General features: G+C 51.3%; 1 protein-coding gene across 3 annotated transcripts in view; it reads right to left on the reverse strand.

Annotated features, from left to right (window-relative positions):
- Positions 1-23,620, reverse strand: part of STX8 (syntaxin 8) — a 74,473-nt gene that overhangs the window by 8,868 nt on the left and 41,985 nt on the right. For 2 of the 3 annotated variants that reach the window (XM_074555254.1, XM_074555255.1), the window contains exons 7-8: positions 17,407-17,508; positions 9,801-9,934 (exon numbers count right to left, since the gene is read on the reverse strand). In XM_074555254.1, coding sequence (XP_074411355.1) covers positions 9,807-9,934; positions 17,407-17,508 — 230 coding nt within the window. In that variant the 3' untranslated portion in view covers positions 9,801-9,806. The remainder of the gene's footprint in view (positions 1-9,800; positions 9,935-17,406; positions 17,509-23,620) is intronic. The other variant, XM_074555256.1, reaches the window with a different exon arrangement.

The raw sequence follows: 23,620 nt of genomic DNA on the forward strand, positions 1-23,620 counted from the left end.
TCTAGCACCATAAATCATCTTTACACAGACTTAAGTATGAGAAACTCCAGCTCAAAACAAGCATGGACTTTTCTTTTTCTTTTTAGAAATTAAGAATGGGCACAGAACAGTCAAGAATTAAATGTGTGACAACTTTAAACACAAAACCACTGGGCTGACCCTGTAAACCAGGGCTGCTGCAGTGGTCAAAGCCACACTGCTGCTCCAGTCAATCCACTTGACAAAAACCTGCCCTGGTGGGGTGAAAACACTCAGGAAAACTTCCATGTACATCCACTCCACCCAAACAAACACGGCTTTCAGGTCTGGGACACTCTGGCTGCTGCTGATTTCAAAAGCCACAGATGAAGATTAATGATACTGCACGCCTGAACTGCTCCCACACACCCAGAACTCCTCTGGTTTGTCCAGTCCATGCAGACTGGAAGCCCAAACTGCTCTCCCCTCTGCTCATGATGTCTCTGTCCATCTGCTGCAGAGCCTGGAGAAAGCTCAGAGATAATTCCAGGTACACAGCAAGGAGGCTCCTGCCTGAGCCAGAGCGGCCAGGGAGCTGCTGGGGGATCCCACAGCCTGGAGTCCCTGGATGGAGCCCAAAGTTCACTGTCCTGAGCCTTGGGAACCCTTGGGAACCCTTGGGAGCTGCTGGGGGATCCCACGCTCTGGATTCCCTGGATGGAGCCCAAGATGTGCCCCCTGTCCCCACAGTCCCAGCTGCTCTCAGGAAGGCTCTTCCCAGCCCACCAAAGCTGCTTTGGGAAGCCCAGCACAGCAGGACAGAGCCCTGGAGTGGGAAATGGATTTCCACTCAAACATACCCTGAGCAAAGGGGAAAAGCCTTGGTGTCCTCCTGGCTGGATCTTTAAACACTCAGGTGAAACGTCCTTGATTTTAACACCAACACTCCTTTGGATTCAGTGTTCCAGCCCAGTTTGTGCTGGGTGCAGCCTGCCTGGAGAATTCTTGACACACATACAGCTGTTGTTTTGTTGGGAATTGTGTTTTCACAACTCAAATAACAATCCTGCTTTTAGAAACTTGCTCAACCTTTGGCAATGCAGCCTAATCAGCAGAGAAAACTGCAGAACCCAGCAACCAAATCCTCCTTATTAATACCATTTACAGCTGCTAACAACTCCAAGAACCTTCTAGAAATGCCAAGGGAAACAGGGTGGGTGAAACAATCCCTTGCAAAGCACTGAGCCAATATACACAAGAATTGTGATAAGAAATTAGGTTTGACTTGCACAATAATTTTAAAAGTTTTTGGAAAATGGAGTCAGAAGAGCAGGAGGCTGATAAAATAACAGAGTTCAGTAGCAATGCAAAAATTTCATGCAGATAAAGTGGGGAATTCAATCCTTGCTGAATTCTTGACATCATTTAGATGTTAACAGAAGTTTCTTCTCCAGAAAAAGAAGGCAAGGCATCTTTAAAGCCCACACACAGATCCCTGACTCCTCTATGCAGAGTACTACACAGAACTATTTTGGTTTTGGACGACTGCATAGTCTCATGTGTCAGGATGACTATTTGATTTTCTTTTATTCTTTAATTTCAGCCTCGAGCAGAGCCAAACCTGCACAATTTATGCACGTGCAGTGCAAGAGGTCCCCTCTCATTTTGTGTCAAAAAAAAAAAGAAAAAAAGAAGAGAGAGGAGGAGGGAAAAATACCACAGCATCATTTCATCCCTGTGCCTTCCTAAAAGCAGAGAAGTTTATGGGCTCTCAACTCCAGGGCCCTGCTCTGCCTCCCCACAGGACAGATCCGACTGCCCCTGCAGCTGCACAGAGGAAATGAGGAAATCACTGTGGGAACAGCGTGCTGGGGACAGCTGGGAGGGTGACAGGAGCAGGGTGTCACTGCTGTGTCACTGTCACTGTGTCACCATGTCACTGTCACTGTGTCACTGATCTGTCACTGTGTCACTGCTCTGGGAACAGCATGCTGGGGACACCTGGGAGAGTGACAGCAGCAGGGTGTCACCGTGTCACTGTGTCACTGCTGTGTCACTGTCACTGTGTCACTGCTCTGGGAACAGCATGCTGGGGACACCTGGGAGGGGCGTCAGCAGCAGGGTGTCACCGTGTCACTGCTGTATCACCGTCACTGCGTCACTGTGTCATTGTGTCACTGCTGTCACTCTGTCATTGCCATGTCACTGTATCACTGTGTCACCGTGTCACAGCTCTGTGCCCCAACCCAGTGGGGATTTCTGCCCAGCAGCCCAAGGAGAGCCCTGGCAGAGCCTGCAGAGAGCAGCATGGGCTGGAACCTTCTCTGTGTCACTGTGTCACTGCTGTGTCACTGCTGTGTCACTGTGTCACCATGTCACTGCTGTGTCACTGTATCACTGTGTTACTGCGTCACCATGTCACTGTGTCACCATGTCACTGTGTCACTGCTGTATCACTGTGTCACTGTGTCACTGTGTCACCATGTCACTGTGTCACTATGTCACTGCTGTATCACTGTGTCACTATGTCACCATGTCACTGTGTCACTGCTGTGTCACTGTATTACTGTGTCACTGTGTCACCATGTCACTGCTGTATCACTGTGTCACTGCTGTGTCACTGTGTCACAGCTCTGCACCCCCAGGAGAGCCCTGGCAGAGCCTGCAGAGAGCAGCACGGGCTGGAACCTTCTCTGTGTTACTGTGTCACCAGGTCTCTGTGTCACTGTGTCACTGCTGTCACTGTGTCACAGCTCTGCACCCCGAGCAGAGAGCAGCACGGGCTGGAACATTCTCTGTTGCCTCTGAAGTTGTTGTGTCCCATCCCTGGCAGTGCCCAGGGCCAGGCTGGGCAGGGGACAGTGGGAGGTGTCCCTGCATGGCAGGGGTGGCACTCGATGTCCCTCCTTTAAGGTCCTTCCCAACCCAACCCACTCTAGGATTCTATATTTTGCATCATATTTTCCTTTTAGAGGCATTTCCCCTTTTCAGCTCCTTAAGGTTATTCCCAGATACTGTGGGGGCTGACAGAAAAGAAAGATAAATATATAAAATTAAGGGGAAAAAAAAATCTGTGTAAGGATTGAAGCCTGTACCAAACAAACAACCAGCATGAAAATACTTGGGAGCCATTAGCTGCCTGATTTACTAACTCCTTTTTCTTTTTTCCTGGAGTCTAATCCTATGGTTAAACCTACAGAGCTCTTCCCCTCACACTTGCAGGGGGAGAAGAAACCCCCCCAGCAGGGAGGCACACAAATCTCCCTGGACCATTTGTCTGAGTGCTGCTCTGCCCAGAGCCAGGATGCTCCAGCTGCTTTTGCAATAGCTCAGTTCTGATAGAATTACCAGCACTGTCCATTATTAATCATGTTGCCACTGCAGGTCCCTCTGGAGCGTTTGCTTAGCCCAGACTTTTCCAAACCCTTCCAGTTTCCTCTCCATTTATTAAAAGATGACCACAGTTAAAGCAAACCCCTGCTACTACAGAACAGCAGGGAAAATAAGGGGGGAGAGAGGCAAAATCACCTTTAGCCTTGGCTTTTACTCCATTCCCAGAAGAACCTCAAACCTTTTCCTCCATTCCCAGAAGAACCTCCCCAAAGCACTGGGCTCAGTCTTTGTCTCCCTGGCTGTTTAAGGTAGCATTAGGATTTAAGGAACATTTCCCTGGATGTCACTGTTTGAGCTGGGATCATTGGAAGAAATTTGGTACTGGCACAAGCCCTCAGTGCCCACAATCCCTGAGCTCCTGACAGTGTTCCAGAGCCAGAGTGCTCTGCTGGCCGGGGAACAAAGCCCTGGCACCCCCAGGACTGAGCCCTGCTGAGGTGCAGGGTGTTCCAAACACTCCCCATGAACTAAGGGAATGCACAACGAGGGCAGGGGCAGCCCCTAGGCTGGCAGAGAAAGGGAAAGCTTAACCCAGCACAGCCCCCCACAGTGCCCAGCACGGGAACCGGGAGGGAGGCCAAATCTGCTGGCATGGAGGGCACTGCTGGGCATGGAGGGCACTGCTGGGCACGGAGGGCAGTGATGGGCATGGAGGGCACTGCTGGGCATGGAGGGCAGTGATGGGCATGGAGGGCACAGAGGGCAGTAATGGGCATGGAGGGCAGTGATGGGCATGGAGGGCACAGAGGGCAGTAATGGGCATGGAGGGCACTGCTGGGGATGGAGGGCACGGAGGGCAGTGATGGGCATGGAGGGCACTGCTGGCCATGGAGGGCACTGCTGGGCATGAAAAGCAGGGCTCTGCTGGGGTCCCTGAGCAATCCCTGGCACCCTGCCCTTCCCCAGGTCCCTGCCCTGAGGTTGGGAGCACCATGGATGTGGAACTGGCCTGAGCTGACCTCCAGCCCCTGCCCTGCTCCTGGGAGGCTCCATGTGTGCCACAGATCAGCCACAGATGCAGGAGGGCTCTGCTCCTGCCAGTCTTCATTTCTTATCCCAAATCTGGAGGATGCCATGGATTGCTCACAGCTTGGGGAGGGTTCTGCTCTTGCCAGTGCCCATTTCCCACCCCAGACCTGGCAGATGTCACAGATCAGCCACAGCTTTGGGAGGGCTCTGCTCCTTCCAGCTCTGCCATCCCCATTTTCCACCCCAAATCTGGAGGATGTCATGGATCAGCTATGGCTTCAGGAAGGTTCTGCTCCTGCCAGTGCCCATTTCCCACCCCAGAGCTGAGGATGGGCTCCCAAGGATGGGGATCTGCAGTGCACACAAAATGCTGCCTAGGAAAGCTTCCCACCGACTCCACGTGGGCTCTGACTGGGAAGATCCCCATTTATCCCCCAGATTTCACATTGTTTTTAGGACTCTGCCGTCTGCAAAGCATTAACTCCAACCAAGTGATACAATTCTGCTAAAATTACACTCCTAAGCCAGCCATGTCTTTCTGAGTCACAGAACAAATATGCCTGTGCAATTGAAATAAAACCTGCACAATTCCTCTAGTGTTCAGCCTCTCTCTCTGCCTCTGCTCCCACCAAGGCAGCACAGGCTGGCCACGTATCACAGAGCCCATCTCCAAGCAGGAATTCCACTCACAGGGTCTGGCTTTGGGAGTAGGCAAATTAAAAACAGAGATGAAGGGATACTTATCCTTTTATTTTTAGCACAATCAAGGTCTGGTGGGAGGGAATTCTAATAAAATTTCAAAGGGAACACTTCTAATGGAGCATCCTTAATTCTATAATGAAGAGGTGGATGCAGCGATTTGTTTCTGCTTACTAGCAGCTTTTTTTTTTCTTATTTTGATATTGTTCACTGTGGTTTTCATGGCTTTGAGGGGAGGTTTGCAGCAGGACCAGCTGCCAAGAACATCTCCCAGTTAGCTGCTTTGGTCATCAGTCAGTAGCTGCCATTAACACAGCACTTTCTATCTACAAATCCAATAATTCCAGAGCTACTAAACCTCATTTTCCCTCGAGATTAGTTTTGGTGGAGAAAAGCACCCTTTGGAAGGTAAACCAATTTTTTTTTTAAATTTTAAGTATTTTAGGTATCAAAACACATGGTGCAGCCTGGACTGGGGCTGCCCATAAATGCTGCCATGAACATGGGAAAGCAGCAGCAGCTCCAGCTGCTCCAATTAACTCCCAGCACCTTCCCCGAGCCCAGACAATCCTGGGCTGCTTGTCATGCAAACAGCCTGGGAGCTGCATTCTCCATGGAAGGGTAAGTGACTGAGTTAAGCAGATTACTGGGGAAGGAGTCACACTCAGCAGCTTTATGAGACGATTAGACCCTGGGAAATTCACACCCTAAATCCCCAGGCCCTGATAGAGCACATTGATCCCCAGCTCCAGGATCCAGCTCAGGCAGTAACCTCCCTGGCAGCATCCAACATTCCCTTCCCAGTGAACTTCCACCAGCTCTGCCCCCTGCCAGAGAGGGAGATTCTGATAAAATTGTACAGGGGGAAAGGCTGCAGTAGCGTTTGGCTAGGCAGCAGCTCGTGCTGAAACAACTCTTCTCCTGATGTGACAGGAGATCCCCAGCTCTGGGCACCTGGGCTCTGAGACCCCTGTGGGGTCTGGCTGCCCCATGGCAGAGAGGTGATGCCCCTCTCTGCACTCACCATGGCTTGGCAGAGCACTGAGGCTGGCATTCCCTGCCTGCAATGCTGGCAGAGCTGGCACAGGGACTCAGGGTGGCATTCCCTGATGGCAGAGCTGGCACAGGGATTGAGGGTGGCATTCCCTGCCTGCAGAGCTGGCACTGAGAGTGGCATTCCCTACCTGCAGAGCTGGCACAGGCACTGAGGGTGGCATTCCCTGCCTGGCACAGCACTGAGGGTGCCATTCCTCGCTGCCAGAGCTGACACAGGGACTCAGGGCGGCATTCCGTGCTGGGACTGCTGGCACAGGGACTGAGGGTGGCATTCCCTGCCTGCAGAGCTGGCACTGAGAGTGACATTCCCTACATGCAGAGCTGGCACAGGGACTGAGGGTGTCATTCCCTGCCTGCAGAGCTGGCACAATCCTGACTTTTTGTCAACTCATGGCACTGTGAGGAGCGACAGGTTCTGGGAGAGGCTGTTCCAGACAGGGCTCTGTGACACTTCATGGAACAAAGGACTCTGAGTTTAACAGGATTATTGTTGCACTGCACTATTGTTGCACTGCACCGTTGTTGCACTGCACCATTGTTGCACTGCACCATTGTTACACAGCACTATTGTTACACAGCACTATTGTTGCACAGCACTATTGTTGCACAGCAGTATTGTTACACAGCACTATTGTTACACAGCACTATTGTTACACAGCACTATAGTTGCACATCACTATTATTACACAGCATTATTCAGCAGGCCCCATGATCTGAAGCATTACAATCCTCTCTTTTCTGGATCTCTAGAAAGGAAAGGTGAAACCCCCTCACTTTAGAGAAGGTGAGTGTGCCAAGAGATCTCCCTCCTACCTGGGGTATTTTTATCAGAGATGTCTCTAAAAATACTTCTCAAAGAAAGTTCCTTATGCAAGAATTAGACAGCTCAGGACTGCTGAAGTGCATCTAGCTCCATCCAAAGAGACTCCTCCAGCAGGAATGGCCTCACCCTGGTACCAAACGGACAAAGGGCACAAACCCCATGGGCAGCCTGAGGAAGGGCTCATCTGCATGGTGGGACAGCTCTGAAGGGAAAGCACAAGGCTGAGTGCTCCTGCTGAGAGAGCTGAGGTTATTCAGCCTGGAGAAGGCTCCAGGGAGAGCTCAGAGCTCCTTCAGGGCACCCAGGACAAGGCCTGGAGGGGCAGGACACAGGGAATGGCCTCAAGCTGAAGGAGGGCAGGGTTAGATGGGAAATCAGGAACAAACTATGCCCTGGCAGGGTGGGCAGCCCTGGCACAGGGTGCCCAGAGCAGCTGTGGCTGCCCCTGGATCCCTGGCAGTGCCCAAGGCCAGGCTGAACACTGGGGCTGGGAGCACTTGGGACAGGGGAAGGTGTCCCTGGGACAGTGAGAGGTGTCCCTGCCATGGCAAGGGTGGCACTGAGTGGCTTTAAGGTCCTCTTTCCAATCCAAACCCTTCTGTGAGTCTCTGAAGACCCAAGAGCAGAAATCACACATTTCCTGCCTTCCTGACCCCCATTTCTTTCTTGACTAATGCTGAATGAAGGCATGAAAAGGAGATGGGCTCCCCCCCTCATCTGGGGGTCTCAGGTGAGCCAGCCCAAGCACAGGCAGGTGCTGAGCAGGGCCCAGCCAAAGCCAGGCTCAGCTCAAGCCGGGCTCTGTGTGCCTGTGCCAATCCAAGCAGGAAGCAGACTGGAACTTGTCTGCTGTCAATCCCCCTCAGTTACATCCCATAAAAACCCCTGGGTGCCCCCTACAGCCACCATTCCCTCCTGGGAGCTGCCACCTCAGCCTGCAGGCCATGTAACACCCCAATCCTGCCCAGCTCCAAGCCCCCTCTCCTTTCCCTGCACGTTCAGCCTCTCCAGCCCCTCTCCTTCCCCTGCACTTCCAGGCTGTCCCTGGGACAGAAGGGAGGGAACAAAGGGGCTGCCTCTGTGTCAGGAGCCCTTGCAAGGGCTGTGTTTCACTCCACCCTGCTCCAAAGCAGGGCAGTGTCTGGAGAGCTCTGTAGGAGTTTTTGTCTCATTAACATTTCCATCAGGGATCAAAGAATATATTAAAAATATCTAAGTACAATTCCTGCTATGGAAAAGGAATATAGAAAAAACCTGCCCAGATTCCTTTTTCTGATCCCTGGCATCCCCATCCCCATTCAACCCCATCCCATCCTCATCCCATCCCATCCTCATCCCATCCCCATCCCATCCCCTTTCCCCATCCCCATCCCATCCCTGCCAGCCTCATTAGGGATGCCCAGCATCACCCTGCAGACAAAGCCACGGCAAACAAAGTGTGGAGAGCAGGGGGAAGGGGGAGAAGGGGATTTTTTCCCTTTTTCTGCAAAGAAAGGAGTGTGGAGGAATTCCTCATTCACTGATCTGCAGAATGCATTAATATCCCAAGTGTTGGCACAGCCCCCCGTGCTCGGGGACCAACAATGACTCCAAGTCTGGGATCCTCAAATAAACCCCCCCTGCTGTCATGGCCACCAGGACAGAGAATAACAGCAATATTAGCTGACCTTCAGCGTGTTGTTTCCCCAGACCTGACTGCTAGACCTCTGTTTGCCTGTTACTAGGATTTCTTGGCTGAAAAATGTGAGCATTTCCTAGACGATAAAGAGGCAGTTTATTAGGTAAATAAACCAGGCCCTGAGCAGCCTCTGCTGCCTGATAATGAGGAGGGAAGGAAAGGCCCAGACCTCCCTGCACCACCTAAAATAACCCCAATCAGGGCTCTCTGGCTACCACCACACGCAGATTTTTCAACAGACAGTTAATGAACAAGAGAAGGTCATTCCAGCCCAGCCAACTTGTGCTCAAAACCATTTGCTGAGAACACTATAGGCCATAAAAATCCCAGCAGGCACTGTCTGTATCCTATAAAACTGTCCCTCTGTGGAAGCAGATAGCAGTTTAAAATAAGTGTATTCTTTTAGGTTCCTGACAAAAGGAAGATGTTTACAGAGGAGAGTCTGGGGACACCCTGCACCATCCCCTGCTCCCCTCAGCCCCAGGAGCCACAGTGACAATCACAATTAATTATCAGGCACACAATGACCCCGGGGTGAGGTGCAAGCCCACAGCACCTCCCTGAAAAGGCCACTGCAAACTGTAGCCAAGTTTTCCCAGTTTTCCCAATGCACCTCGCAGATAAATGCAATAACCAGGCAGATTCAGAAAGCATGGCTTGCAAAATGAAGCTTCCACTGAAACAGAGCCAGTGGCACTGCTTTCCTTGCCAAAAGAGAGATGTTCTGGTGCAGGATTTTTGAATATTTAGGAGATAAGTATTACAGAGGAGCTACTGAGTGTCCCAATCCATCTGCGGTACAACACAACCTCAATGCAGCCATGCCCCATGAGCCACAGCTCCATACTCACAGAGCCCAGAGCCCCCCAGAATGGCACAGGCTGAGCATCCTGCAGAGAAGTTTCTGAAGCAGCCAGGCTGCACATTCAGCCCAGAGCTGGTTCCTGCCACCAGCACCCAGCTGGGCTCACAGACAGCTGTGACATTCCAGGGTCACTGCTCTGCTTCCCCCACCAAGGTCACTGCAAACAGCAGCTCCAGGACGGCACAGCAGCCTCAGTGTGAGCCCTGTCACCCTGTGTGACAGCCAGCACCCCTCCCCTACGTGTGACACTGAGCCAGGGTGCAGAGCCCACCTGGAGCCTGGGCGAGCAGACAGGCAGCCCAGGTGACAGTGACATTGATGGGATCTTCCCCAGGCTGCACGAAAATCTTAATTTTCACCTTAAGTCAGGACATTTCCTGAAGCAACAGCAGAGCTGACCAATCCTCACAAGGGCAGGGCTTTCCTGCTGCTCTCCCCATGAGGACACTGCTCCTCAGCCCACTGGAACCATGGCAGGAGTCCCACTGCACTTCTGCAAAACAAGAAGTGTTTGAGATCCCAGCCCCTGTTGATTTATATCCCCGGGTTCTGCTGGGATCAGCATCCTCCACACATCCCACAGAGCCCTGAAGAGACAACACAACCACTTGTCCCCAGCAGCCTCATTTCCCCCTGACCACATCCTCCGTGCATTGTTGTGGCCCTGCAGTGCCCGGGGCTGGGCAAGCACAATTCCAGATGCTGCCCCTCGCTCTGTCCTGGGCTGGCCAAGCACAAAATTCCAGATGCTGCCCCTCTCCCTTGCCCTGGCCAAGCACAAAATTCCAGATGCTGGAATGCCCTGCCCGGGCACTGCATGCTCAGCCCAGCTCTGGCTCAGGGGATGCAGGGTAACACTCCCAAGGAAGGCTGCAAAAGGCTCAGCATTCAGGAACCAAAGATTAAGGCAGAATTTCAGTCTGCAGGAATCACTACAAACCTTTAACCCAGATGATTTCCCCCTAATTTGGGTTTGAACGTGGCACAAAATCCCCGAGCCTGAGCACCAATGGATTTCAGCTCCAGATCAGGGAGAGCAATTATTTTGTCATTGAGCATATTAGGAAAGAAAAGGCAGAAGGAGGCAAGTTTGAGCCTCTTTGGTAATGTACAAATTAACACATTTCATCACTGTTTTCAGAAATATAAATTAATGATTTAATTCTGCAACACGTATCCTTGGAAACCGAGCTGTAAGCAGCCACGCTCGGATGTTTCACACAATTCCACTTTCTCAATATTGAAATCCAATTAATTGCTTGGCCTTTTGCAGTGATGGGCAGCTTGGGTGAGCAGGATGCCCAGGGGCTTATTTAACACCAGATTTGCAGGATCCCACTCCGTGGGCTGACAACAGCTGCTCTAAATCTCCTGCTAGGTATGAGCAGGCTCTGATGAAGTTCAGTCTGTTTGAACAGCTGCATATGCAAATGTAATTAAGAAGATCTCGATTGCCTTTTACTCCCCCTCTCCCTGTCCCCTGATGGGGAGGGATGGCATTTCACTGCTCCAGGCTTCAGCCTCTGCCTGACTGACACCATCCAGGCCCAGAAATGCCACTCTGGGGTGTCCCTAAAGCCAGGAATGAAGGCAGGAGTGATGCACCCCTCACCCGAGCCCCAGCCAGGACAGGTACCCCCAAACCAGGGATCCCTCCAGAGCCAGAGGGGAACTGCAGCACCCACACTGCTGCCACCCATAAAATGTAGGGGAGAAACAGCTCTGAGCATCCCCAGCTCTGACCAGCCTGGGCGGGTTGGAGGCTCCAGAGCAAACCAAGGCAAACTAGAACAGGAAACCAAAATTAAAGAGGGTAGAAAACACTGGGAGTGCACTGAGAGGAAATCAAATCACACAAGGCTAACCAGGTTAGCTGGTCAGATAGTGAATTCTGTAGACAAAGGACGTGACAGAACCTACCCACACAGACTTCAGCAAAGTGATGCAGCCCCAGATGGGAAAGCCTGGAATGAAAACCTGGGAATTAGCAGAGCTGGAGGGGCAGGAAACTGGTGAGAGGGGAAGTGGCGTTGAAAGAAGGAGCAGAATGGATGGAGGTCACTGGCAGAGCTCCTCCAGGAGTGGTCAGCAGGCTGAGCTTATTAAATGTTTTTATTAATGACCTTGGCACGAGAAGTGAGTGTGCTAATGACATCTGCTGCTGACACAAAGCTGGAAAGCAGCAGCAGCAGCACACAGGAAAGCTGGGACTGGATGGGCGAAAATGGGAAACTGTGAAGATGAATGGAGAAATGGTGAAATTCCACGGGAGGGGAGAGGAAGCCACACTCTGGGGATAAACAGTGGTTTTTGCTGGGAGCTGGAAAGAAAATGAACTCGAGTGGAAAATGTTCAAGAGTGAGAAAGGCCCAAGCAAACAGCTCAAACCCAAAATGACTGAGGCATCACCGTGCTGGACTTGCAGTATGTCCAACAGCCAGAGAAGAGCTGGAGCTGCTGGACAAGCCAGGTTACAGGGTTTACACAAACCCAGGGCTGTGAGCAGCCCCAGGGATGCTGCACTTGGTTCCTGTGCTTAAACATACAAAAGGTTTAAGTAGGAAGGGGTATTAAAAAAAGACTTGGCAGAAACCAGATTAATTTAGGAGATGAAAATGTAAAGACACTTGTTCAGCCCTACAAAACAAAGCTGGGAGGGCACACTGAGTGATCTCCTGGACACACACATTCAAGGGAAAAAATGAAAAAGAGGAGAGAACTATTCAGGACAGCAGAACAAGGGCTGCACGTGGGCATCATGAAGTATCCCTGACAGGTCCAGGTTGGAAATAAGTTTATGACCATTTCAGCTTTGCAACAGGAGTAATGGGGGGGAAAAAACAACCTTGTTCTCAGAAACTGATCCTGAAGGGATCCTCTGACCCAGAAAGTCCCATCTTTTCCTGCTCAACACACACAGGGCTGACAGCACCAGGACATGCTGTGCTCCCACCTGGGACTCATAGAGCAAATCAAAACCACCTTTTTCACAAAAAAAACCCTTTTTGTGACTGCTTAGCTCCATCCTCTTTCATCAGCTGAATCCATTCCAACACCTCAGCACCAGCAAATATTTGAGACATGAATACAGTGAGTGTGAAGAGGAGGAGGCAGAGCAAGGCCAGGAGCTGGCTGGAGGGCACAAGGGCACTGCAGGAATGGGCACCAGGCTGGGGACACTGCCACCAGGCTGGAACATTGCAGGAGTGAGCACCAGGCTGGAGATATTGCCACCAGGCTGGGCACACTGCCACCAGCACAGCCCCATCTCAGGAAAACATCTAAATTGCCAGGCCAAGAGATGTGATCCCACCAGAGGCTGGACAGGGGACTCAGAGCAGCTCTGACAGGGAGGAGGAATATCAGAGTAACCTCTGCCAGAGTCAGATTGCAGGAAAGGCTGATTTCATGGCAGCTGAACCAGCTCCTCCTCCCCACTGAGCAAAAAACAAATGGATGGGGACTTGCTCATCTAAACACACAGGAAATGTCAGAGGAACAAACCTGAGCAGCTGCCATTGTAATTTATAAAACAAATTAAATCCATGGCAAAAATAAGCAAACTTAGAACAGAGAGATCACAGAACCTGGCAGGAAAAGGCCCCAGCCTGCATGAATCATTATTTTCTAGAGGAAACCTTATATAATCCAAGCTACCCTGTTTTAAAACAAACCAAACCTTCCAAAAACTCCCATTAAAGGGATTAGCAGAGCTCTGGTTTTCATTCAGGTGTTTTGGTAAGGTTAAAACAAGTCACCCACCTGGTGCAGATTAATCTGCTGTAGATTCCACCCTGCCCTTGGCACTCCTGGGCAGGAAGGGGAGCAGAGCCCTCACCTGGCCTCAGGGAGGTGCTTGCATTGCATTGCCATCTGCTGGACCAGGGGAAAGCAGGGACAGGGACAGACTGCTCCGTGCTCTGCAGGACACACTCCTGCCCAGCAGGGATCTGCTGTGCCTGCTCCTCACTCTCATTCATCTGAAGGCACACAGGGATGCACAAGGAGAGCGAGGTCTGCTGCCCTCAGGCTGCTGGGAACGGGATGGACACAGACTCACCCACCAGAATTAGAAGCTCCCTCTTTTCTTTTTCTGCTTGTTTTTACTCTGACAAACTCATGGTTTTCTGTGCTGCTTCTCCAGGAAACAGGAGCAGCAGGAGAACACCAGAGAAGGACTGGGGTGGGACCAGCAGTGCCCAGCTCCCCTCCCCAAAATCCATCCTTCAGCAGGACCTGAAGCATTTCTGACCCCACACATGGCACAGCTGAGGTGCAACCACCTCTGCACAGGTCACATCTGCCAATAAAGCTTCCAGCTGGGGCCTGAGCACCCAAAATCCCCTTGGCTGCTCCAGACACAAACATTGAGGATGTTCTATCACAGCCAAAGCCTGGCTTAACCATCCTCTCTACTCATGGTCTTTAGCGAAATAACCAAACAAAAAATCCCACTGCAAAACTCAAGGATGAGGGAAAGTTACCCAAAAGCACCAAACCCATTTCCCCCAGCATTTCTGCATTAATTACACTTCAATTTATTTGCAAATTTTTAAATGCAGTTCTTAAGAAGACACTCCAAGGATTAAAGTTTCTAATAAAACCATTTATTGAGAAATGGTTGGTGAGTATTACTCTGCAGAAAGCCCTAAAGGTGCCCAGACTGGCAAAGACAGCACAAAGCAGCCCAGGAGCAGCAGTGGTGAGGCTGAGAAGGCAGGACTGTGCACACACAGCCATTCCTGGAGCAAAGCTGGTGCAGGCAGCCTGGCACCTGACTGATGGGCTGAGTGAACTCCCTGCTGAAAGCTCAATGCAAATTTCTGAAATCCAAGAATCTTATATGTCCCAGCACCCCTGCAAATGCCCAGCACTCACTGGGAAGGGAGAAAACAATGCCAGGGACTATGCAAACATCTGCCTGCGGATGACTGATGATTTTCAACAATAATTTCATAAATGCAGAGGCTGGAGCCCATCCCATGGTTATCCCTGCACTGCAATCCTGGGAGTGCCCAGTGCCACCAGTGTGGGGCTGCCTGAGGCCTCTGGGACACAGCACAGCCTTCCATGGGCACTGTCAGCAGCTCGGGGACAGCCAGAAAAATGGCTCTGAAAATCAGCTGTGAATGGAATACACCCCCCCCAGGACAGGCTGAGGGCTGTGCCAGGCTGGGAATGCCCAGGGCATAGCCCCAAGGGCAGCACTGGGCTCACCAGAGGGCACTGGGAGCAGCCCCACAGCTGGAAATGGGGTTTGCATCAGAGGCAGATGTTGAAATATTGATTAAAGCTGGGCTTCTCCAGCAATCCTTTGATTTTCTGAGGATACTGGCTGCTAACAAAGACACACCCATTAATGCATGACATTCCTGCCTGTAAAACAGGGATTATTCCATTATTGCAGCCAGGGAGCTCTGCTTGTGCCCACAGCCCCTGGCTCCAGCACAGGCACTCAGCAGCAGAATAAAAAGACATCATGATTTCAAAAAGGAGGGAAAAACACATTGCCAGCCACAGCTGGAGCAGAGGGGAGACTGGTCTGGGGGAGCAAGGGCTGAGCACTCACCCTGCTTTAAATCCAAAGTAAGGCATCAAACCCAGAGAGTTACTGAACTTGATCAATTTAATTTGATCAAATGTAAATGATAAACAGGCACTCTGGCAGGTGCCAGTCTTCCTGCTGCTTGGCCTCATTCCAGGGGCAAGCCCATGTACAGGGAGGGTATTTCTGATCCCAGTGCACCAGTTCATCCCAGTGCCAGGATAAGGGTGGAAGGGGATGGGAGGATGCTGCTGAAGCCTGTGTGCTCAGCTCTGCTGCTCCACAGCTCACGCCTGGGCAGGAGGAAGCAGCCAGCTGAGGCAATTTGGTGTTTGCTTATGCCCAAATTGTTATGCAAACACAGGAAGGCCTAGGGGAGCAGAGGGAACAGGCACCAGAGGCTGCACTTCTCACCAAAGCCAAATGTTTTCCAATGTGCAAAGGGTGAGAAAGGTCACCCCCAAGGAATCCAGGCCAGGATCCTCCCAGCCTTCCTTCTCCCATCCTCCTCCTCCTCTGAAATTCCCCAGGCAGCCAGGATGGGCTTCCCGAGTTAAAGACACAGCCCCATCATCATGCAACATGTCTGGGGCTGCACTTGCAGGAATGGAAATGGGGAATGAGGAACCTAAAAATGGGGAGAAATCCCTCCTGGACCCCCTGGGACTGACCCCCTGCCCACCCCCATCCCAAGCTGGGCTGCCCTGGACTCGTGAGGAACGCGAGGCCACAGGAATTAAGGGGAGACTCCAAAGGCACACAGGGCTACTCAGCATCATTCAAGTGCACTCAGCTTTAAATTAAATCCATCTTGCATCAACATCCAGGATCTAAAATAAAAGAGTCAGTCATGAACTCTGCAGTCACGCCTCTAATTCCAGCTGCAGTTGGTACGGGAGAACACAGAGACAAATGACTCTGACAAGTCAACTTTAACCTCCAGAAGAAGCCACAGCTTTCCATCAGCCTCCATCAACCACGCTTTCAGAACCTTATCACACATGGAGAGCCAAATAAATCCCTGGAGTTGTCAGTGCTGCAAAGATGCTTCACTGACAGGGAGAGCTGGGGAGCTGCGCAGGCAGAGCCTCACTGCACAGAGGGAAATCTCCCTGCCACCAGCCACAGCCAAGCTGGGACCACCTCAGCCCTTGGATTCCTCTTTAGTGAGCTACACAGACCCAATTTCAGCAACTTCTGACTGACAGTCAAAATTCTGTAGAGCATTGTGAGTCTTCTAGTACGGTAAAATCCAGGGAGACCAGAACCAGAAATGCTGATCCAGACCTGAACTGTGACCACCTCCCCAGGGATTTCATCCCCCAGTCAGTCACTCTCCCCACACAAAGACACTTTCTCCACCATCCACAGCATCCTCTCCTGGTCAGAGCTCCAGCCCTCAGCCCTTCATCCAAGCCTGCCTGTGGATATCCCTGTCCTTGGCTGTCTGCAGAGCAAGGCCAGTTTAGTTTAGCAGCTTGCTCATCACTGCAGGGTCACCAGGAAGGATTTCATGCCTGGCAGGCTCTGAGTGCTGCTGGGTTAGGAGCTCATTCCTGCAGGACACCCCAGGAACACCCCTGCAGCCCCGCTCCCTGCTGTGCCAGCTTTGTGAGAGCTGGTAGCAAGTTTGTGTAAAGCTAATTAACATGCACTGCTCTAATTTCAAACCATTTCTTACAATCAGGACATTGTGCAAGGCTGGAGTCAAACGGCTGAAGGGAATTAACTGCACCAGCACTTCAACCCAGCCAGTCAGAGCTGCTGAGATGTGTGGAGTGCTGGGGTTTGTGCCTCAGGGGGAGCACTGCACAGCAATTAGCAACAGTTAATAACTGCACATCCTCAGTGAAAAACTGCCCTGGTGATGCCTCAGGTTTAGCTTTTGTATTTTTCACATTCTGTGCTGGCTAGGTGGGCAGTTCTGAGCTTCATAGTAAGGGATGGTGAGCTCTGTGCACAGAGCAGGGAGACAAAACAATTCCTACTCCAGCTGGGCACCAAGGACAAATGATCCAAATCTCAGGTCCAAGAGCACAAACACCGTGGGCTGGAGAGAGAAAAACAAGCAGGGTGGGACTGCCTGGGCTAAAGCTGAAATGGGACAATGAACTGCAAGGTGCAAATGGAGCAGAACTGATCCCAGGGAGAGACCCCGTGCCCGGTCGTGCATTTTGGGATCATTTTGGTTCATTTTGGGACCATTTTGGTTCATCTTGGGTGCAGCCCTGGCTGGGTTCTTGTGCTGCCCAAGGTGGATCCATTAAGGAGATCCTTTGAATAAATCCCTGCTTTATTCTGTAACTCTGCCCAGCCTCTGCTCCAGCTCAGCCCCCAGGGCAGCCCTGGGTGGGTGTTTGTTCTGCACCCCATGGTGTGCGCCCTGCACCCCTGGGTGTTTCCCTGCACCCCTCTCCTACCACATGACGTGGATTTCCTCTCCACTGCCTGCACGTGCCGTGTCTGGCTGCGCAGCCGCCCGTCTGTGCTCTCCACCAGGCTCGTCAGGTCATCGATGATCTCTGGGGAGAGAGGAACAGGAACATCAAACCTGAGCCCACAGCAGCCCTGCCCAGCCTCCCTCCTGCTGGAAGCCCCAGAAAGGAACCAGCTGCATCCCCCAGAGGGACACACCACGGCTCCCATCACTGAAAGGTCCAAATCCTGGGAGGTACCACACCAGAGACTGCAGATTCAGTGCAGTGCTCCACTGCTAGAGTGAGGAGAAAGCACAGCCTGAAGTGGAGGAAAAAATACAGCCTGAAACAGCAGCACCAGTCTAGGAGGTCAGGGAGGACAGGATGGTGGCAGCCACAAAGCTGATGTGAGCCAAAGTGAGGGAATTAATGCCTGTGCTACAGGAAATCTGGAATTTCAGTCCCTGGAACAGCATCTCAGCACTTGGTCACGACATCCTCACTAGACCACATCCACCACCTTCATAAAGGCTTCTGGGAGCACCCAGTGCAGCCCTGACCACACCACCACTGAGGTCACAAATGCTGCCCTGGTTCCCTCCTGGAGCTGTGGGTCTGGCAGCTCTCCCTGCAGCCCAGAAGGTCCTCTGGGAAAAGAAAAGCAGGCAGAGTTTCCCCTACATTAAATTTTAAGAGAGGAGAAAGGAAAACTTGAAGCCAAGCCACCCTCGACCTCCTGTAAGTGATGGCTTTAATTTTGTCATGGAAAGCAGAGCTGGTACAAGGCTTTCCCTGAGAGTGGCTGATGGGATGGCTCAACACGAAAAGCCACATTCAGGCAGGAAATTTCCCTCTCAGTGCCTGTTATGCTCTGATTGCCCTGGAACACCCAGCCAGTGCTCCTGGTGCCTGCACACACCAGCTCTGGTGTGCCCTCAGTCCTGCAGGTAGGAGAGGCTTCCAGTGTGCCTGACAGATAGGGGAGGACAGCAGCCAAGCCCTGAGTGCTGTGCACAGCCACTTCAGCACCCTGCCCACTATTGATGCTGGTCTCTGTAAGCCCTGCCTGCCTTTGAGCCAGGCCTGGGGACAGTGGCTGTGCCCTTGTACCCCATCAGGTCCTGGCACTGCAGCCCTGCCCTGAGGGAACCAACCAAAGCAGAAGTCAGAGCACACAGCAGACAAAGTGATATTCTGCCCAAAATGGCTCAAACCCTGAATGGGTGATGGCAGAGGGTTAAAGAACATTTAAAGAATATAATCCGTCAGGACATAGCCTTTATTATGAAGCCTTTATTGGTTTGACTGTGTTCCTTCAAACAGAAGATTTCCCAGCTGTCTCCACAAGGGAAAAGGGGTGACAGTGAACAGACAGGGAAGACAGGGCATTCCTTGTGCTTCCCAAAGTTCCCTGTGACACAGGGAGCCCCTGTCCTTACAAGAGCAGTGCCAGGGTGTGACAATAGTTCTTGCAGCTTCCCTGCTGTCACCCCTGTGACTGGGAATGGTTTTCTGCACCATTGACCTTCCCAGAGCAGATAACAGAAACTCCTGAGCTGGGAGGGACCCCCAGGATCACCCGGCCCAGACCCCCCAACAATCCCACCCTGCCCAAAGGCACCTGGAGCTCTGGCAGCCTCAGGGCTGTGCCCATTCCCTGGGGAGCCTGGGCAGTGCCAGCACCCTCTGGGGAGGAACCTTCCCCTAAATCCATCCCAAACCTCTCCTGACACAGCTCCAGCTGTTCCCTCAGGTCCCAGATGTTCATTATGGAGGGTGTTTATGTTCTCAGTCTTATCAAGGAACAAGCACTGTATCACACACAGATAAAACCAGGCTGATTGTACACAGAGATAGCAAAAGCCACATAAAATTATCAAAGTTCTGCAGCACAAAGGAAATGTCTAAGGCACACGGAGCACGGAGGTTTTGCTCTCCCGGAGAGCTGAGACATTTGAGCAGCATCCTTGCAGTGCATGATTCCATCTGCTCCACCAACACTCTGTCATCTCCAGTGAGTCCCCATGTAAAATGATATCAGTATCTAAAAAACCCTGGGCTTTGAAAACACACAGCTCTCTTAAAGCCTGAGCTCCTGATTCCTGTCCTGCAGCCCAAACCATCCCTGAATCCCCAGGAAGGAGGGCAGGGGGCAAACATCAACCATTCCCGTTTCACCAAATATCAGCCATTCCCGTGTTCCACCAAACATCAACCACCCCGTGTTTTACCAAATATCAACCACTGCCCTGTGTTCTACCAAATATCAACCACCCTGTGTTTTACCAAATATCAACCACTTCCCTGTGTTTTACCAAACATCAGCCCCTCCCCTGTGTTTTACCAAACATCAACCACTTCCCTGTGTTTTACCAAACATTAGCCCTTCCCCTGTGCTCTACCAAAATTAACCACCCCCTGTGTTTTACCCTCTGCATCTGACCATGCACCCCACCAACACTGCTCTATGCCAAACACAAACTCTCCTTATTTCTAAAGTTGTTTGCAATATTGAAAATCACTGTTCATCACTATTATGGCACTCAGTATTGTCCATCCTACACCAGCACACGTTTTCCCAAGGGATGGGAGGCATTTTGTTTGAGCTACCAGGTTTGCTCAGTTTGCAGTTCAGATATTCACTCTCCTCCCCCTTCCACCCAACTTTCCCAGGTCTGACATCTGCAAAGCCAACAACATTTTGGGGACACTTTATCTGTCCTGCGTGATTCAGCACACAGGAAGAGCAGGACAATGCTGCTTGCAAGGGCAGGACTGCTCATGTTTGCCTCTCCACCAAAAAAGTGCTGCAAGTCCCCATCGTTGTCAAGGACAAAGTGATAAGCATGCTTGGGAAACTGGAGACTTTCCTCTGCCAACACGGACCAGACCCTCCTTGAAAAACATCCTGGTGAACAAGCTGTAGCTAAATGAGAACAAATGTGAGCAGGGAAATTTTCTGTCATCATTTCAAAGCCCAAGGCACTGCAATTGGGATTCTGTGGGAAGCCTCTCCTTTCCCATCCCACTGCCAGGACCCATTGCTGAACCAAAGGGCTGCCCTGCACATCCTGGAAGGAGCATTTCTCCAGATATATATATATATATATATATAAAAACATGATAGATAGACAGATAGATAGACAGATAGATAGACAGATAGATAGACAGATAGACAGATACATAGATAGATAGATAGATAGATAGATAGATAGATAGATAGATAGATAGATAAAAACATGTTTTGTGACACAGTCAGCTTCCAGGGGAGCAGGGCACTTCACCCACAGCTCAAACACCCAGCCCTTTGATGTCTCAGCTGGGACAGGGAGAATTCTGGAGGGCTCATGGCAGCACCTGGAGGTCTGAGCAGCTGGAACAGGGAGGAAGCACAAGGAGGTTCTGACCCCACTCCCAGCTGAAGCAAAAGTTCAGCCCAGCAGGTTCCTCTGAAGAGAAACATCCACCCATCCATCCACTCATCCATCCACTCATCCATCCATCCATCCACTCATCCATCCATCCATCCATCCCCTGCACCCACAGATCCCCTGTTGTGGTGACACCCAAGCACAGGGCAGTGCCCAACCTCCCTGTAAATTCAATATTTCTCCCCACTCCAAAGGAAATTCGTGTTGGATAAGGCAGAGTTGAAAATTAGCCCTGGATTTCTAAGATGGGCACCAAAGAATCCACAGCTAAGGAATTTCTCAGAGCACTGACCCTCCTCAGGTTCCTTTCCTGACGCACCTGCAGCCCCCCCTGCCCTTCACGCTGGCAATTCCACATTCTATCACCTCCCATTCAGCTGGCCATGCAAGGAACAGGCTAAAAAAGGATGGAGAGAGAGCTGGCAGAGGGAGGGAGCAGACGGGGGAAGGCAGGCTGGCTGCTGGTGACCTTCCAAAGGACACTCCTGTAACACAGCCCTGCAACCACAACCCAGCCAGGAGCACATCTCAGCCAGGGCTCCTTTCAGGGAAGCAGGAGATCAAACCCAGTGCCCAAGCCCAGCACTAAACTCAGAATCACTTCAGCACAGCCCAAGTGGGAGAGGTTTGGAGGTCAGAGCTGGAGGTGAGCTGGGCCAGGAGCTGCTCCATCAGCCCAAAGCCCACTGTCCCAGCTGTCCCCATCCCTGTCCCTGTGCTCCATCAGCCCAAACCCCACTGTCCCAGCTGTCCCCATCCCTGTCCCTGTGCTGCAGTGCCCAAAGCCCACTGTCCCAGCTGTCCCCATCCCTGTCCCTGTGCTGCAGTGCCCAAACCCCACTGTCCCAGCTGTCCCCATCCCTGTCCCTGTGCTGCAGTGCCCAAAGCCCACTGTCACAGCTGTCCCCATCCCTGCACACGTGTCCCGAGGTTTTTTATTTTTTTAAATCCCTCTCCTTAACTCAGGAATTCCTTGGGAAGGGTGACCATCTCCTCCCATGAAGTGGAACAGGTTTTAGAGTTCTGCACACATGACTTTACACTAATAGATATTTTTTTTTTGCCCGCTTGTTTTCTTTAAAATGCATTAGAAGTCGCATTTGGGTTTGGCAACTCCATCTGTGACCTGCACCCTTTCTGTCTGTGAGTGAGAAACCCAAAAGCCAAGCAGAGGTGGCCACATGAAATTCAGCACTGGAAGAGAGAAGCAGACCTGGGGTTTGATCAGTTCTCAGAGCAGTGCTGCTGCTGACCAGACATTTCCTTAGAATGGTTGGGATTTTCCATATATTGAAATTTATGGATCACTCAATGGCATTTATTGGTGAGTAATGCACCTCCAGGCCTGCCCCACTGAGTCATGGAGACTCCAGGCAGCCTTAGGAAAACAGAGAGAGCTGAAATCCCAACATAAACCCAATTACAGTGAGGCTGGAATCCAGAGGAGAGGCCAGGCAGGCTCTCCCTCCCTCAGGTCTCTGGTGCCTCAGGAGAAGAGCTGGATACCAAAGAAATGAATCACAGAGGGAATGCCAACCCCTATATGTCCAAACCCCATAATTGCATGGCAATAAGAAAGCAAAGCATTGTTCCAAGTGCCAGGGCTATGAAATGAAGATTGCAACTGATGTAAGCACATCAGAAACCTGAACAACCTCAGCACTGTGTGCCAGCTGCAATGTCAAGGCAGAGTGAAAAGAGGAAAAATGTAGTAAAAAACACAAAGCCAGGAATCCTAATTTGTCTCCTGGCTGCAGCCATGGCAGGTTTTTGTAGCTTTCTGAGGTGTGCAGCTGCCTGTGCCAAAGGCAGCACAGGAGTGCCCCGCTGGGCTTCTCCTCCTTCAGCTGCACCCAAATCCCCTGGTGCTCCTGGGACACCACACTGCCTGCTCTGATGGGCTCTGCATTTCACACAAACACCACAGGAGAGCCCCACTGGGCTTCTCCTCCTTCAGCTGCACCCCAAAACCCCTGTGCTCCCTGCTCTGATGGGCTCTGCATTTCATGCAAACAACAAGATTCCTCCCTGCACAATACCAAATTTAACTGAGGACATTTAATCTCCACTTTGGCAGAACTTCTTGCAAGCATTGAAAACCCCAAAACCACAAACTTCTCCAAGGGGTCACACCAAATTGCTCCTCTGTATTCCAACTGTCTCACTCTTTACCTCTTTCAATTAACAGAGATCCTACAGGAATATTCCTGTTACAATTTCTGCTAGGAATTTTGTAATTCCTGCAGGAATATTCCTGTTACAATTTCTGTTAGGAATTTTGTAGCTCCTGCAGGAATATTCCTGTTACAAAGGGGAACACAGCAGAGGGGATCTCACCTGCAGAGCCTCCCCTGCAGCTCCTCGGACTCCAGGTGGCAGCAGGACATGTCCCACTCTCCATGTCCCTGCCCTGCTGGGCTGGGCTGGCAGAGGGGCTCTGTCACTGACATATTTTATGAAAAATCCTTTTGCCAGGATTTTTTTTTCTCCTGAGGAGCTGAGAGGCCTCAGAAACAAAATGTAAACAATGATTATCTGCTGCTGTGGAATGCAACAGGTGCATCTGGGATTGGTCTCATGGCCAATCATAGTCCAGCTGTGTTGGGACTCTGGTCAGTCACAAGATTTTATTATTCATTCCATTCCTTGCTAGCCTTCTGATGAAATCCTTTCTTCTACTCTTTAGTGTAGGAGTAGAGTAGAGTAGAATAGAGTAGAGTAGAGCAGAGTAGACCAGACCCAGCTCAGAACCAGGAGCAGCCCACAACTTCCCCAACCAAGCCCTC

Source organism: Zonotrichia albicollis, chromosome 19, assembly GCF_047830755.1.
Source record: "Zonotrichia albicollis isolate bZonAlb1 chromosome 19, bZonAlb1.hap1, whole genome shotgun sequence".
NCBI lineage: Eukaryota > Metazoa > Chordata > Aves > Passeriformes > Passerellidae > Zonotrichia > Zonotrichia albicollis.